Raw genomic sequence first — 16,316 nt, forward strand, 5'->3', positions numbered from 1 at the left:
CACGAGCTAGTTGAGGTATGAATTATACTTTATTTAACCTAAGGCAGGGATTGTTTTCAACCATAGAGGCAGTGGTAGGCTATAAGTTACAGAGAATGACATGTCAGGGTTGAAACCAGAGGTGGAAAGAAACTGAATACAACTGTTCAATCACTTAATGGTCCATCATCTTAAAATCTCTTATTGAACTTTCCTTTTAAAGGAATTGTTATGTAGTATTGTTGGTGATTAATGGCCAAATCATGATATCGCGTTTGAAACATTTAAAGCAAGACATTACCGAGTCATTGAAAGGTTACATAGTTTGCATTACGTACATCAGTGGAAACAAGTCATATTAAAGTAACTAATCACAAGATACAAATAATAAAGATTATATAAAGATACAACAATCAACAAAAGCAAACTGTGCAATGTAGCTTAAAGGTCATAAACAAGCAATAAGTGGACCTTGAGTAAAGTTTTGTTGTTTTAAAAAAACAACCAAAAGAAAAACACTTTTAGACTTGAAATGTACAGAAGACATAAATGGCGTACTAATCTGTACTGAAGCTGATTTAAGCACGTTTTCATACTCTTCTGTGAGACAGCCTTCTGAGAAAGCTTATTTATTTATACTTGAGCAATTACTTAGAGAATGAACTTCCCCTCATGCAGCGTATTCTGGTTCTCTTTCCACCCCTGGTTGAAACTCATCCGACTCACAGTAACAGGTGACACATTCGAGCCAAGTTGTATAACAGGTACTTTGAGGGCACATTTACTTAACCGGCAAATGTAAACCACAGCTGTACGTATGTGACCACAGGTAGCATCTTAACACGCCGGAGTTACAGCACCACACCGAATACACAGAGATCACAAGTTGCCCATAACTTACGGCCAGCTGAGACGTCCCAAACCTCAGAAGAAAAGTTAGTCTGTGAGGAGCATCATGTTAAACAAAGGCTTATGAAAATAAACATTGATATTTTCTTAGAGGTATGACATACAGTTTATAAATAGAATAGCATTTGGGTTATTTTGGTAAAGAATTACATGGACACATACATCTTATATATTTGCATAATCAAAATTGATTTCACACGGGCCATCAAGGCCATCTCTGTGACAACTGCGCCCGCCCACACACACACACACACACACACACACACACACACACACACACACACTATCAGAAGTATGGCTGTAACATTATAACTACTGATACTTTACGGAACAGTGAAAGCACCTGCTGGATGGAATGAAGGTTTGCACACTCTTGGTACTGCTGGCGCTCAATGCACTGAAGCGACTTTTAAAACCACAGTTTGCTCACTAAAACAAACATTCGAACTCTAAGCAAGTGGCGTAAACCATGGTGCAAGATTGAAATACTGTCGTTGCATCTTAAATACATTTAAAAGGAAGATGACTCTGGTGTAGATGAAGGTTAATCTATTATGACCCTTGATGCCGGGTGTCTCTGGCATGCCAGACACCCAACCTCAAGGAGCTCAAATGATGACGTCTACGTGGAGAAGTACAATGTAGAAGGCTCATTTGTTGCTGTTCTAATCTTTCTATACACATACATTGGATTAGTGCTGGATTTGTGAACTGTTATTTCTTTGTAAGGTAAGTAACAGAATAAACATATTCTGTCCTGTAGCTTTAAGAGGTTTGTTTAGTCTGGGTTATCATGATTAAAAAAAAAGATGAATAAATCTTTTCATTAATCCGTTTAAGGAATGTATCTGAATGCGTACACTGATTAATATGGGGAAAAAAAAAAAAAAACACTGATTAAATTGATAAACTAGTTTGGGTGCATCAGGATTGTCTATGTTTTACTCAGTTGTTGTTTTCTTTGGTAGTCACAGTGACAAGTTGCTTGGCAGCTTTGGCAATGTCATAGGCGCACTGGATGACCAGCTGAGTGACCAGCTGGATGTCCGACACGCAGGGGTTGTGCTCGGCGGCCTTCTGGCACTCTCCGTGGAGCCGGTTGGCGCTCGAGGTGAGCAGACTCAGAGACACTCGCACCGTGTCCGAGGACGGCCTCTGTGAGGGGAAAAGGAGGGACGATGGAGACTCGGTAAAAAGGGCCCGAACATGACAACCTCCATAAATACACCCTCATTGTGGTCAGTGGGCTCTGTGTGTGTGTGTGTGTGTGTGTGTGTGTGTGTGTGTGAACATAAAGCAAAGTAATCCAATAAACGGTAGATATAAAACTAAGTAATGCAATCAACAGGGCCTACCCGATCGAAACAAGTAATTTAAGTTTCCCTTTGGCTGTTTTCAAACAAACAACAAATCCCTTAATTGCCGTGGGGGGTGGGGGTCATCTTACCTTGGGGAACAGGGCAGCCATCTCTGTCACGGCCATGCAGATCTTTTCTGAACAAGGCAGGAAGCTGCGGGAGATGAAGAGGGGAAAAAAGGCTGAATGGGTGATCAACCGCTTCCTTGTGCCATATATAGAAATATCAATGCAAAACAACTACCGCAGACACCACAAACCTTATCACGAGACAGCTGAGATCATATTCCTTGTGCCACCAGTAAATATCATTTATGAATACAACATACTGCATATTTCATGAAAATATGACATGTTAAATTCTGCTGCTTGGCTCAATAACACACTTTTAAAATCGTGGACACTGTACCTCGTACTGGACTCTGTTCAATCCAGTACAATACAAACTATACCATCATGAAATATCCCTGCTGTTTACACAACTTCAGCATTTCTACAGAAACCATTACAATGTCTATCTCCACAAGGAAGTGAATACATGGGTGAACACAAGACACCTGTTTGGCGAAACTAACCATCTGTGGATTTGGCAGGCACCGGGGGAGTACGTGGTCAAGTGATGTTTGTTTCCTGTCAGCTGCGTCTTTAAGACCCAATGCATGCAGACCCACCCAGCAGACACAAGGACAGAGGCCAGTCTATGAAGCTAAAAATCAGTGGCTCTCAGTGCTGGAAACTATTGAAAACCACTGACCCAGACGCAGCTGAGACGGAGGATGAAACGCCATTTACCCGTTTCAAAAGAACGGGCAGAATCGTGGTGGAAGTACATAGAGTTCAAGCTTTATAGAGCATGAAATAATGAGAAGATTTGACTTTTCGGAGTTATCAACCACATTTCAAGTTGACAAATTTGATACTTTGTAATTATAATATCCTCAATCATAAACTACCTTTCATGGTTGGTCTCCTGGGCGGCTCTCAGAAGCTCCTGTATGTTCTTAGTGATCTGCTCCGTCTTACAGATGACGTCCTCTGTACATGGCAGGGTGGCGTCTTCCTCACCCCCCTCCCTCGGCTCCATCGCTTCAGAGGCTGGAAGAGGGCTGCTACAAATAAATGAAAAGAAAACTTTATCACAGCTTACCGCTATTTGCATTATAACTCATACAGACACAGGTTTATGTACTTTAAAAATACATATTATAGTTTTGGATCTGGGATTCTGATTTGTTGCGCACAGACTGTGAATTAAGTGAAATAACATTCTCTGTAGTAAAACAAATGCAGTCTGATTTAGATGAAACCTACTGAATTGATCCCCAGACCTAAACTCTTCTGCATTGTTGTTATTCCAAAGTAAAAGCCAAACACTTATTAAAACATACCCAAAATAGCAGATTGTAACAGAAGTTGCCTTAAAACTAGCTATTAGTGTCCTATATTCAGTATAGAACTGGATACATTTATTTATTACTACTCAGCACATTTGTTTTTATTGCAACTGGCAGACCGGTGCAAGTTCTAATATGTGAACGTAGTCCTATATAGTCAAGACTGTTCCAGTCAAGGACTCTTCCTAAAACATCTGTCAGAACTAATGTTAGTCAAGCTTCCCCCCTCGGTCTTCATGTGACCTTTAACTTTGTAAACTTCTGCTACGATGATGTCATCACCTTCAGCAACAAAAAAAACACGAAGAAAAACCTTTTACCATTTATTTAACTTCAAAAATGCATTTCTTCACAGAGAAAAAAAAATTGAATAAAATCTAAACTGTGTTTAAAAACCTAGTGTCACAATCGGTGCCATTTTGCACGAGGTGGGCACAAAGTTTACACGACGCGTTCTCACCCAGTTTCCTCCAGTTCAGAGTGGTTTGGCGTCGTGTCGTAATCACTCTCCAGCATCATACTCTGTCCTTCCAGACTGCAGCCCTAAAGAGACATCAGCAAACTACCGTCAATCAAACACAGCATATAGTGTGTGTGGTTAGCACGCGCACACATTACCACAGCAACCTTAGGCACGTACAAAATCAGAATCATGCATTCCTGATAGTTCACACTACCAGACATTTGGTTTTTAAAGCAGACGAAGAGAAAAAGACAACCGGGTCGTTGTGGTGCAACAAGCCTGTACTGCAGTGGATGCGATTAGTAGCGGAGAAGTCTCGATATGAACTTCGGGTGCACTTATCGGTGGCTAGCACTAGTGAGCACATTGTGAGGAGCCATTTCATCTATCTTTCATGGATATTGGACTCTGCGGCCTCATCATTCAAACAGCAATCATCACCTCTGAGGAAGCAGCTCTGGACTTGTTCAGATAGCTGAACTGAACTGAAGCAGAGGCACTGTTGTGCATGCAGGCAGGCAGGCGATACTGATAAAAAAGCAGTTTAAAAGACACAGGTCAGGAGAGAGAAGGCTGTGAGGTCAAGCAGAGAGGGGGGGGCAGTTTTAACCGTCCCCCTGGGGCTGCGTCTGAACCGAGGGGGGGGGGGGACTTCTGTACTTAACCCTTCGAGATCGCTCATCCCTCGACCAGGACAGGGACGAGGGGAAGGTAGGGAGGGAGGAGGCAGCCGTTCCCAAAGGGCCCCTCCCAATCTAGAAAGGGGTCAAACCAAGTTCAGCATACTCTATTGAGATGCAATGAAATGAATGATTGAAATCAACGAAAACACCCGACACCAGCCCCCGGAGCCAGGCGTCATTATTTTTGTCTCGTGATGACCATCCAGCCGGATCACTAGCGCTCCTGTGCTTACATTGGTTGGGAAGGGTTGTAAAACGACTCCGTCGTCGTGCCGAGCCGCTTCGACTCGGTGGGGGTACTGCCTCGGGGAAGAGCCCGTCTCGTACATGGACATGGCGCGGCCTCCGCGGGGCGGGTGTCGACCAAAGGGCCCCTGGAGGGGTTGTTGTCCGCTGGGGGGTTGCCATCGCAGCGTTGTGTTTTCGGTCTGCAGGGAGTTCAGCTGCAGAGAACAAAGCATCTTTCAAGTCAACTCTAGCTGGGGGAGGGGGGGGTATCTCCTTACAAAAGCTCAGACACACATCAATAATAGAGCAGAATACAGCGACTCTGGGAGAAAAGTTTATTCCTGTATGTCGAGTTCACCGTCACCTTTGTCTTTGGTTTCTCACCAAAGGTTTGCTTCTTTGACAAATGAAATGCTGACACTGTTGACAGCGACTTGAACCCTCGAGAAACTGCTGCACAAGTGGTTGCCCTTATTTACAAACAGCACTTGGAAACTGAATAAAGCGATGGTGAACTTGTTCTGTTTCCTGTCAACAATTACAGGCCACGGGTATGTTAGTGAACCTCAAGACATTTCCTGTGTCAGCAATTGAGGTTTTGATGGGTGCAAAAAAGGGGGTCAGGAAGATAAGGGAGTGGAATAAAGGGTGACCACCGTGTCAAATGAAAGCAGTATGGTGTGGACCTTATGAACCAGCAGGAGGAGGCAGCAGTACACTGTGGTGACGCCGTCTCTCAGCCAAAATCTCAAACAAATTCTGCCTTCTCCCATAATGGTTTCATAGGTCATAAACCTTCCTCGTCTTTTATATAAACAATATATTTTGTAAGCATGCAAATTTGGCCCCAAAGAGGAGACATTGGCAACATTTTACATAGTTTGTAATGGTGAGTGCTGAGGGCATTCTCCCACACTCAAACTCCAAACACTGCATGGTGGTATAATGGTTCTATAGATCTACAATGACGGATCATAAGGTTCACTGTGGTTACCATTTGTTGATTAGTACTCGGTTCTTGTGATATATGACTTTTTGAATCCTGAATCTCTTTTAGACCACAAAGACCGAGAACATCCGACCGTGTTTTGCGGTTTCACTGAGCAGCAAAGCAGAGGAAGTTAAATTAGATCAATAATAACCACAGGAACTTTACCCCATCCAGAAACACAGCAGCCATTTTACTCTGTAGGACTAGTAGTGAAGAATTGCAATCGAAAAGAAAGGCGACCAACACTATAAACCATAAATCCAGAACAAAGTGGCCTCTAATTACGGGTCTTGAAATATTAATGTGTACTACCGTCTAATTAAAGAGATGGAAATCTAACTATGAGGGCAGACTTAGTTTTCACACATTCCTGCAAAACAGCACGATTCAATCAGATGTGACTTTACGAACCTTGCCATGCATGCTACGCAGCTCATCACTGAGGTGACAGTTGACTTTAAGAAGCTGTTGTATTTTGGCTTCTGATGCAGTGAGGGCACTCTTCACCTCCATGAATTCCTGCACTGTGATTGGTCCATCAGAGAGGTCAGATGACTCGGAGCTCTGCGGCAGAAGGAAGGAAAGCGTTTTGATCAGTTTTGAGACATGCAGCAGGACGTTCTACCTAATATCTCAGTAGATTAGAGCAGCAGGTTCCTCCGATCACTAACCTTGGTCCTTCCATCATTGCAGCTGTCCCCACAGGTGGCCTCTTGCACCGGGTCTTCATCCGATGCCACGCTGTCGTAGTCGGGCTGGTCGTTGTCCTGGCTGTCACTGTTATGGCGGCTGTTGATTCCCTGAAGGATCAGCTCCACGCTCTCTGCAGGCGGACCACCAGAACAAAGCATGAGAGATCAAACAAGCCCTGCTGGCTACAGGCAGCTGTAGAAATCAAATAGCTAAGGAACTCATATTTATATTTACTTAAAATCCAAAAATCAGGACTAGCTCTTCTTTAATACACAGCTCACAATTAAAAAGGCTGTGATGTGACTTGCTAAAATTTACAGAATGCAGGAATTTTCATTATTAAATCTGTGTTTGGCACCGTTTCTGTACAAACATCATTACATATGTTCTACATTCTAATTGTGACCTATGAAGCTGAACCACACGGTTCACATTTATATGCAAAATTCTGGCTTCCTGAATCTTAATTGCAACAACCAATTTAGGCTTTCTTCACAGCATATTCTTAGCCTTCTCTTCTGTGTATATGCTAATGAACACATTTAAAGCAACATATACATAAAAAACAACACATAAAGTATATTAGAAAGGAAATTCAAGGTCTGCTAAAATAGAAACAGAAAGATGTGTTGTACCTTTGGGACTGTCGCAGGAATTCCCCCACTGCCGTCGTTTAGCATCAGTTAGAATGTCAATAACCAGGGTGGCAAACTCATGAGCACTAAACCGTGCCAATTTTTGACGACCCTGAGAACATAAATGTATCAAAAACACACAAAAGTTAAAAATCCGGCATCAATGTTAAGTCCAGGACTCGCACAACAAATGAAAGCTTAAACACGGGGCAGCACTGGTGCGATCACTTGCCTGGTTTCTGGTAGACGAGTACTCTGGATTGACCGGCAGAAAAGGCACGATTGTGGTGTCTGTTACAAGAGTGCTGTGGTTCTGAGTGGCCAACCACACTGAAAAAAATATATATACATTTAAGAAAGATTAAAAAAACAGGCATGAAAATAATTATTTGTTGCGTAATTTTAAACTTCTTGCAATTTCACCTGCATCTGTTTCTCGTCTGTCAACTTCATCGTAAACATCCATGGCAAGTTCTTCAAACTGATGGTTACTTAGCTGAAGAAAATAAAGCAAAAGTTCTCCTTCACTTTTAAAATAATTGATTATCAAATTAATATTTGCCTTTTTTGACTTTTGGTAAAAATGTCTCACCGACTGGAGCTTCTTCTTTGCGGCTTTTGCGAACTCGGACAAATCCAGGCTGCTTTGACCAAAAACAGTAAACTGATTATTTTTCTGTCCACACAAACAAAGAGAGAAACGATGGCAAAACATACTTACTCATTTCTTATCCATCAAAACAATGCAGCATAGGATATGATAAGCATAAGATTGTAATTATTTTAGGTACAACACATAGCATCGACAGCTAGCTAGCTAGGAGTCTGTCGGAGCTGACTGTCTCACCATTTTTCTGTGTATTACAAGATCTGCAAAACAAAATCCAAATATGACTTAAAACTAGAATCACCACCTTGCACTCGTACGCCTCCGCCAATGAGTCAAGTCGCAGTTTACATCCATGTCTAAAAGTTCATCGCTTTTTCATTTCATCCCAATTTGTGTGAAATGATCATAATAAGCAAAGGAATGCTAAAGTCACGGCCCAAAAAACAGGTTTTGTGAGGTCACAGCGACCAAAATCTAATCAGTTCAACCCGATGCAAGTGGACGTTTTTTTGCCAAATTTGAAGAAACTTGCTGAAATTTTGCGTTTATGAGAATGGTACGGACGTGAGGTCACCGTGACCTTTGACCACCAAAATCAAATCACTTCATCACTGAGTCCAGGTGGAAGTTTGTCCCAAATGTGACAAAATTCCCTCCAAGCTTTCCTGACATATCGTGTTCACGAGATAAAAATATCTGTTACCTGTCGGCCATCTGTGGAATGATGAAGTGTTGTCCGTTTCTGTGGTCTACAACAAAACAAGGACATGACAGTTAATGACTAGCATAGATTAAAAAGCTCTAAAAATGCCATGCAGCAGCAGCAGCTATGCTACCTCACCTGGTCGTCTTCCACAAAGGTAAAATGTTAAGCGGTCCGTCAGCTCATACTGTATCTCCACTAGCCTCTCTGCCAGATCCTGATGCCCAGCTTGTCTGCACAGATTAGGAACAAAAAGGTCATGATTCATAAATAGGACAGTGTTCTAAGGCTACAGAAGGCCTCAGGTAGGATGCCTTTAAGTTCATCCACATCAAAACTCTGTGACTACAACAATACACGCTTAATCTGGAGTACAAAGCTGATTTGGGAACTCAAGTTTCTAAGTAATGAGAGTAAAACTGTCGCAGGTGTGTGGGCGTTACCCGAGTAGTCATGTTTAGACACCACTAAGCATCTGCTATGCCAGTAACACTATAAAAAAACATTTTGACTTTGACTTGTTTCAGTAAAATGATTCTAGCTAGAAGCTATGTGCAAAGCAGATATTATCTCGATCATAAAATGTTTTGTAAAATATTATTTTTTATGTCTAGGTCTTTGTTCCAACTTTTGATGAACTAGTTGAGCTGATTCAGCGAGTCATACTCTTATTGAATTACTCAGACTGACAGAATGCCACTGGGTCTGTGTCCAATGTTTATTGTAGTGCGAGGCATGCCAAATATCTCAGCTGCACACTGCTCTTTTTCTAACTAAGCATTTTCGACCCGTTTATGTTTAGCTTCTGTGACTTCCCTTTTTAGTCAGAATGTGCATCATTTCCGAACATCGAAATATATGAATAGCATGCACGCTACACTGTGTACAATACAACTGTGTTCAATCTCCAAAGGATGTGTATCATTTCCTGCCACTAGTGAGCTGGGCTGTGTCTGTTAAGGCGACGCATGCAGCCACACTAAAGGTTAGTCACGCGAACAGCGACAGTAAAAACTGTTGGCTGTGTTTTCTACACAGACTCACTGTGAGACTTTACCACAGAGCTCTCCAGAAACCATGGCTGACAAACTGTGAACTAACTATGATGGGCAATACACCTCAATGCTTCAAAACCACGAGTTCTATACCGAGGCCTCTCTGAAATGATACGGTGGAAGTAACATTACATACTGTTGGTAACAAATTAAACAGATGATTTGATAACATGGGCCCTGTTTTACCTTGCATAGTCGATAGGGGTCTTTCCACTGGAGTCCAGAGCCCCGGGATCAGCTCCATAAACTGCCAACAGCTCTGCTTGTAACATTTGTCCGGCCTTTGCTGCTATGTGTAGTGGAGTGTTTCCTTTCTCCTGTTGTGCCAAAAAAAACACCACAATGATGATGCATCAGTATTATGTCCAACGTTGACCGTGTAACCTCACAAAATGTGTTTTTTTTTTTTTTTTTGCTTATTCCACTACACTTACTGGATGGAAGAAGTTGGCCTGTGCTCCCAAAGACAAGAGTCTGAGGCAGGTCTCCAGGTTTCCAGTCCGAACACTGGAGTGGAGTTGCTGAAAGGAGATTGACAAGTAGTTTGATTGGGAATTTGATTGTATCATACACGCAGTGTGGATAGACTCGCCCAGAACTGAGTGACTAATGTGATTTTCCTGCTGGACATATCATTTTTGATAAAAAGTTAGATAATTGCAAGTAAGAGCTACATCAAGGATACAATTTTTATTTTAAAGGTGCACAGATAGAATAATACACGTTTAAGGGTGCATTGTGTCTTCTGTGCACACACCTACATGCACTTTTCTCTTTGCTGGTAGTCAACCATAAATGATTATTGCAATGCCAACTATTACCATGTGTATAATCCAGCTTGTCCTTATAATATTTGGGAATATTAAGAAATAATAGAGAATTCGGAGCACAAATGCAAGAAGAGCCTTGAGGTCAGACACGCTATACTATATGACAGCCAGTCCTAGCGTGACCATTACAAGACAGTGTGAGCGGCAGTATGTCACAGCAACACTGAATACTATAAAATCCATCTGTAAATAGACCAAACCATCTATGAAATGTATAGGAAGTGGTCACATATCACAGTTCAAAACCAAGAAGCTGCTGCTGTGCAATAGTAAAGCAAGTGATTGCAAATTGTGCAAATGTTTGGCTTTATTGAAGCATATTTGCATGGGACAATGTTGGTTTATTCTTACATCTAAAAATGCTCGTAAATGAGGAATGTAGAGAAGTTAACACAGAAATCAAAAGTAGAGCCATGTGTCACCTTGCTGAGGTCTTTTGCGGTAACACTGTCATCCTCCCGGCAAGGCATCCGATGGACGTACACCAACATCTGATATTTGGCTTTGATGAACTCGGTCTTGTTGGGACTGGAAACAACAAAACTTGCTCACATCTAAAACCAGGAAAACTGAACATCTGGACCACGATTGCTATTTTAAAGTGACTCCCACCTCACATTATCAGATGTACGTTTGTTTAAGACAAACAGCTATCAAAACATATCTCAACCAGGGATGTCCTGGGGTCTCATACTGAAATCAGACGCAAGAACTGCAAATGCAAGTAACAGTATTTAAATCATGGCAAAGCAATTCCTCCATTAAGTAATTCACTATTTCACTTCACAGGATTCTGCATATCTTGGCGTTCCTTAAAAGGAATACCAAAGCTCTCCTTCTGTGAACCCCACCCCTCTTGCAATACGCTTGCAAATTGTTTAAGACATTCACATCCAAACTCTACCTCTATCCATTTATCTATATATCCTTTACTGTCATGACCAACGTTGTCTCTGTTGATCTCTGTACAGACAAAGGACTCTACAGTATCCTAAATTAGTGGGGAAGTTGGCCACAAAGCATATCTTTGTTTTTGACATTAATAGACAATAAGAAAACTCCAACCCATGTCTTAACATAAATACTTCCTTGTTTTGTGAATGAAGGATGTTAAAGCAGCTGCAGGATCTGACTGCTCAACAACTCTGCCCCGATAGATCAGAAACTACGATCCCCTGCAAAGGGACCTCTGTTTTTTTACACTATCCTACAGGAACTAAAGTGAGTCCTAGTTCCTACTGTCGAAACACAGGTTTATTTCCAGAGTCACTCAAAAGGCTCTTATTCCCATGTGTAAGTTCCTCCGATGGAAACACCCAATATGGCGGCATTCATCTTGAATCCTCTATTCGGGACCGAAGATAGCTGCTTCTGTTTGGTGCATTGCGTACTCGCCGTCTGTTTTTTGTCTGGAGACTGAATGTGTTTACTCTTAGTGTGAGGGTCGGGTTCAGCATGGCTGTGTTTACATGTGGCCGACTGTTTATCTTTACTGCACCAGCCCCACCAGACCGGCCTCGTGTTTACACCCGGCAGTGGATGCGAGTGACTTCATCACATCACATCTTCTGAGTTACAGTACATACTGTTTGTTTGAAAAAGCATAACAAATCCAAACCCTTTAAATATCACTATTGTGAATATTCAACCAAATTGATCGTACACAGCTAACATGAGCAGGATACTGCCACTTTAACTTAACATTCATTTGGTTGTGTGTTCTCCAAGTCACTTCATTTCCTAATGAAAGTCTCAAAGTTACTTGAGACCGACGGCCCATGAGTCGTGTTCATCGTAGTACAGAGGGTTCAATTATGCATGTTCACTGACCTTAACTATGCCAATAGAGCGTTATACCAAAATGCATATCAGAATCAGGACGGACGCATCAAAAATACTTAAAAGCACTTACTGAACTCTGTCCTGGGGGTTGGCTTTGCGTTTCCCACTCACTGAAGAAGAAGGGTCCAGAAGGCTGTGCTCCCATATGGAATTAGCTCCATTGCCATACAGCGTCTGCACCATCTAAAACATGAATGCACATTAGACATGAGGGTGTCTTCTAGTCACTTGATGGTGTGCCTGATTGTGCAAACCGTTGGTGTTATCTCTCGCAGTTTTCTTATAGAGTCTCCACATTTGCATCTGGACGTGTTGGTGTATTTTTGGGGGCAGTGTCCCCCTGTCTCCTCACCTGTGACTGGGAGGCTGGCCATGGAGAATGAGTCAGATGTCGGACTTGAGAGCTGTGTCGCCCCAGACCTCGATGGATGCTGCAGCACTCATCGCAGATCAACACACCTCTGTTAACAGAGGCCCAGCGTGGCTCTGGAAGGAGATACGAACGTTATAAACAGCCCGGGGACGAGGATATATATTCGCTAATTGACAGCAACAAAATGACACCTCAGTCGCTTCCGAGTGTCCTTCTCCACAACCCAAAATCACAATCACAAATGCAACCAGGCGTGGGTTTGCTGTGCGACAACATTAGCTAATGTTATCAGCAAGTTAGTCGTGGCGAACTGGGTGAATAATAAGCTAATGCTTCTGGTTTAGCTAAATCTTCATTCAAGTCAATTCAAGCAAAGAGTTTCAGCAGCAAGTTAACGTGATTAACGCCACACAGACACGACACATTTTACAAATGTTTCCACAGGAAGAACACATAGTGTTAAAACCCTTTTAAAATATCCAGCTAGGTACTCGCTAATCAATAACTTGTTAACGGTAACTATGAGTTAGCTAACTGGACGTAAATTGTAGAGAGGGCTAGCTGGTTAGCTAGGCAGCTAAAGCTAGCTTGTTAGACATCCTACCCGGAGCACTGCAATCAGCGCAGACCTCTCTGCTTCGTACTCGCTTTGACATCCCTCGTTAGAAATCCGTTGGAGTCCAGAAGAGACAAATGTTTGCAAGATACGCTACAACACACAGCTTGACAGAGATCACAACGGGATTGCCCGCCCTGGCAGATCGTATTCACCGATTCAGGCAAAGCAACTGTGCTCGTCTGACCCCCTCCCCTACTGTTGAACAAAGCAGTGTCCTATTCCAACACTCACACAGCCTCCCCTGTGCTTCCTTGACTGCTTTCTTCCTTGTTTCCTTGATGTCTATCCTATGCAACTATATCGTCCGACCAACTCACTAATGAGTGCCTATTTTCTAGGTGCATTATGCAGCTTCAGTTACTAAAGTCTAAGTAGAAAAATTAAAATTAAAAGAATAATTCACAAAGTTTACTTTTACATCAACTTTAAACATCTACTGCACTTTTTATTCCACTACAGTTATCTGACAGCTAATAACTATAATTACTTTGCAGAATGGGATTTTACACTATGATCATCTCATAAAATGTGAGAATACCCAACAATGTGTTAAATAGCTTAGTTAAAATTAGTTGCCCATTGCTGCAGCTGTACGACATATAAAATGCTGTTTAAGAGCATTTTGCAGTTCAGACTTTCGCTAATGTAAAGGATTTGAATACTTCTTCAACTTCATCCTTGCTTTACCTCATTGGATCCAATCACAGTGATTTTAGACTAAGCTCACTACATTATAGTCTCACGGTATCTCCAATCACAACATCCTTTCTTTTTTCACTCGTTCATTGGACCCGTCAAAGAACATCTTTGTTTAGTGCAGTCAAGTGTATCCAACCCAACATCAGTCTGAAAGCTTTTACTTGCACTATACGCTTATCATTTCCCTGCTCAAGAGGAATTTGGATCGCGTGTCCTGCAGTCAATGTGTTCATTCATGTTGGTGGTTCTATGAGTGGGATGAGGATGAGCTTGTCTGGTGTTTGCAGCCAATGAATGTGGCTTCCATCTCTCTTTTTTTCCTCCTCGTTTCCAGGTTGTGACTAGCATGTATCATAAATACTCATTGCCTCTTATCCAGTTGTTTTGTGACCCGTGGCACTTAGTGACCCTGTCAATAGGTCCTGATGAACACAATATGAGTTCCTATGTTCCTATGTTCCTGCTTCATTTTCATCTGTGGGTTTTCTTTTGTGAGCATTGCCCCTTGTTTTAGTGGAGTCTATTGTTGAGGTTTGTGGTTTAAACCTAATGTAATCAACAACTGAAAGACAAGATTATATGTGGGAGAGGAGGCAATATACAGTTTAGCGTATATGACATATACACATTTCTCTCTGTCTGTGATTTTTCCATACTATGTGGTAACTATTAACATCTCTGGGTGTATTAGTCCATTGTGGACAATGTTGTGAATCAATGAGCAGGACTGACTCTATGGCATTACTGGATTTTAACATAAAGCTCTTTGATTTGTCAGATTTCTTTCAATTAGCTGACTTAATCAAAAACAAACATTCCTGTCTGGTTGTTGTATATCAATCAACAACAAAAAAAAGTATTATAAATATCTCAGGAACTCCCTTTAATGTGATTTAACAACAACACTACAGGTGTGGGCCACATATACTTGAATGAACTCTTTTGTCTCAATAAAGCCCGAACATAATGTGTCTCAACCAGATTCAAAATGAAAATGTTCTTTATTGGCATGCTTATAATGAAGAAGGCTGTATTTCCAAAGCAGGTTGTAGGTTTACAATGCACACGGTATTACTACACTGTGCATCTTACCATGTACATAAAAATAAAGGAATGTATATGATAAGATGACATGACCATATTGTGGGGTGGTTTTATGTGAATGCATCATATAATGTATCTGTTATTCTCTTCACTTCCTGAGAAGTAATTGTGATAATTAATTTAATGAGGAATTAATTAGAGCTGGGGCTCATTCACTGTAATCCTCACATGTGTTAATCAGGCTCTGAATATTGTATGGCTAATTTGATTAAGAAATGATGACGCATCAAAACGTTGCTGAACATAAGTTTTAGGCACAGCAAAAAGGACTATGGTGACGAACAGGCGCCCCCGTCGTATTTGGCTTAATGTGTACAGTAGGCTACTGTGACTTTAAAGGGGTGTTGGTTCGCTGAGAGGTAACAGATAGGTTTAATTCCCTCTGCTAAGAACACATCGCACATCTCGGAGCCTCTCTGCCTTTTATCCAGCGGTGTCTTCATTGCTTCCTAGAAGACCTTCTCAAAGGAAAAGCCGTGCGTGTCCACCGCTGCACCTTTCCCGGAGCGATGGGAGGTACAGGCCTGACGCTGCCGCCGTTGTTATTTCCCTGTCGTGAGCCTGTCATCATTTATTCCCCACAATAGCAATCTGATCAGCATTATGCATCATGTTTTCTCCCGTGACAGAGGCCGAGACGCGTCAGAAATTGCTGCGCAATGTGAAGAAAGAGGTTCGTTGGATTTTATGTCTTTGTCGCTCATCACTGTTTATGTTTACTGGCACTGTATGCTTAGACAATGTGTGTGTGTGCGTGCGTGCGTGTACGCGTGTGTTTGTGTGGACATCGTTCATCGGGTGTGAGCCACGACTACGCCACAGGCCTATTTATCATAAAATGTACCATTGTTTTTATACAATAAAAGCGGATGTAATTAGGCTGCCATTAAAATGGCATGTTTTGGCTGCTGTCATATACTGACGTTAGACGATGCTGACGATGATAGTGATGATGATGATGATGATGATACAGATGATGATGATGGTGGTGGTGGTGGTGGTGGTGAAGATGATTTTATATCAGGTGGAAAAAACATTTATAAGGAGCTGTGTACATTATTTGTTTGTATCCATCCAAACCTGTTTTTTTTTGTTACATCAATCTCTCTCTCTCTCTCTCTCTCTCTCTCTCTCTCTCTCTCTCTCTCT

General features: G+C 41.9%; 2 protein-coding genes across 8 annotated transcripts in view; one reads left to right on the plus strand and one right to left on the minus strand.

Moving 5' to 3' along the window:
- Positions 1 to 6: 6 nt before the first annotated feature.
- LOC116387999 (ARF GTPase-activating protein GIT2-like) lies at positions 7 to 13,559 on the minus strand. Of its 6 annotated transcripts, none has more exons than XM_031855539.1 (21): positions 13,350 to 13,559; positions 12,725 to 12,858; positions 12,443 to 12,555; positions 10,953 to 11,058; positions 10,135 to 10,221; positions 9,887 to 10,017; positions 8,784 to 8,878; positions 8,646 to 8,691; positions 8,054 to 8,059; positions 7,925 to 7,973; positions 7,756 to 7,828; positions 7,565 to 7,662; positions 7,333 to 7,444; positions 6,676 to 6,827; positions 6,416 to 6,568; positions 5,019 to 5,228; positions 4,768 to 4,857; positions 4,100 to 4,182; positions 3,199 to 3,354; positions 2,336 to 2,399; positions 7 to 2,043 (listed from the first exon to the last, which is right to left on the minus strand). In XM_031855539.1, exons 1-21 carry the CDS (start codon positions 13,399 to 13,401, stop codon positions 1,834 to 1,836), a joined length of 2,220 nt encoding a protein of 739 aa, XP_031711399.1. In that variant the 5' UTR covers positions 13,402 to 13,559; the 3' UTR covers positions 7 to 1,833. The 6 variants fall into 6 exon arrangements, with proteins under 6 accessions (XP_031711399.1, XP_031711398.1, XP_031711401.1 ...); XM_031855538.1 differs by having other exon boundaries at positions 7,925 to 7,976; XM_031855541.1 differs by lacking the exon at positions 8,054 to 8,059.
- Positions 13,560 to 15,455: 1,896 nt separating this feature from the next.
- sgsm1b (small G protein signaling modulator 1b) overlaps positions 15,456 to 16,316 on the plus strand; it is a 12,188-nt gene continuing 11,327 nt past the window's right edge. The window contains exons 1-2 of one of the 2 annotated variants that reach the window (XM_031855720.1): positions 15,456 to 15,683; positions 15,797 to 15,840. In XM_031855720.1, the coding sequence (XP_031711580.1) occupies positions 15,677 to 15,683; positions 15,797 to 15,840 (51 nt within the window). In that variant the 5' untranslated portion in view covers positions 15,456 to 15,676. Of the gene's footprint in view, positions 15,684 to 15,762; positions 15,841 to 16,316 lie in introns of those variants that run through there. The other variant, XM_031855719.1, reaches the window with a different exon arrangement.

Source organism: Anarrhichthys ocellatus, unplaced genomic scaffold (assembly GCF_004355925.1).
Source record: "Anarrhichthys ocellatus isolate YVR2014 unplaced genomic scaffold, GSC_Weel_1.0 scaffold16, whole genome shotgun sequence".
Lineage (NCBI taxonomy): Eukaryota > Metazoa > Chordata > Actinopteri > Perciformes > Anarhichadidae > Anarrhichthys > Anarrhichthys ocellatus.

What these genes read in the sequence shown, in the direction of transcription:
- LOC116387999 (XM_031855538.1), bottom strand. Translation starts at nt 13,401, where the DNA reads ATGTCAAAGCGAGTACGAAGCAGAGAGGTCTGCGCTGATTGCAGTGCT. An exon ending in CAGACGAGAAACAGATGCAG is followed by an intron (nt 7,663 to 7,755) that starts GTGAAATTGCAA and finishes TATTTTTTTCAG; the next exon opens with TGTGGTTGGCCACTCAGAAC. An exon ending in ACTCGTCTACCAGAAACCAG is followed by an intron (nt 7,445 to 7,564) that starts GCAAGTGATCGC and finishes TTATGTTCTCAG; the next exon opens with GGTCGTCAAAAATTGGCACG.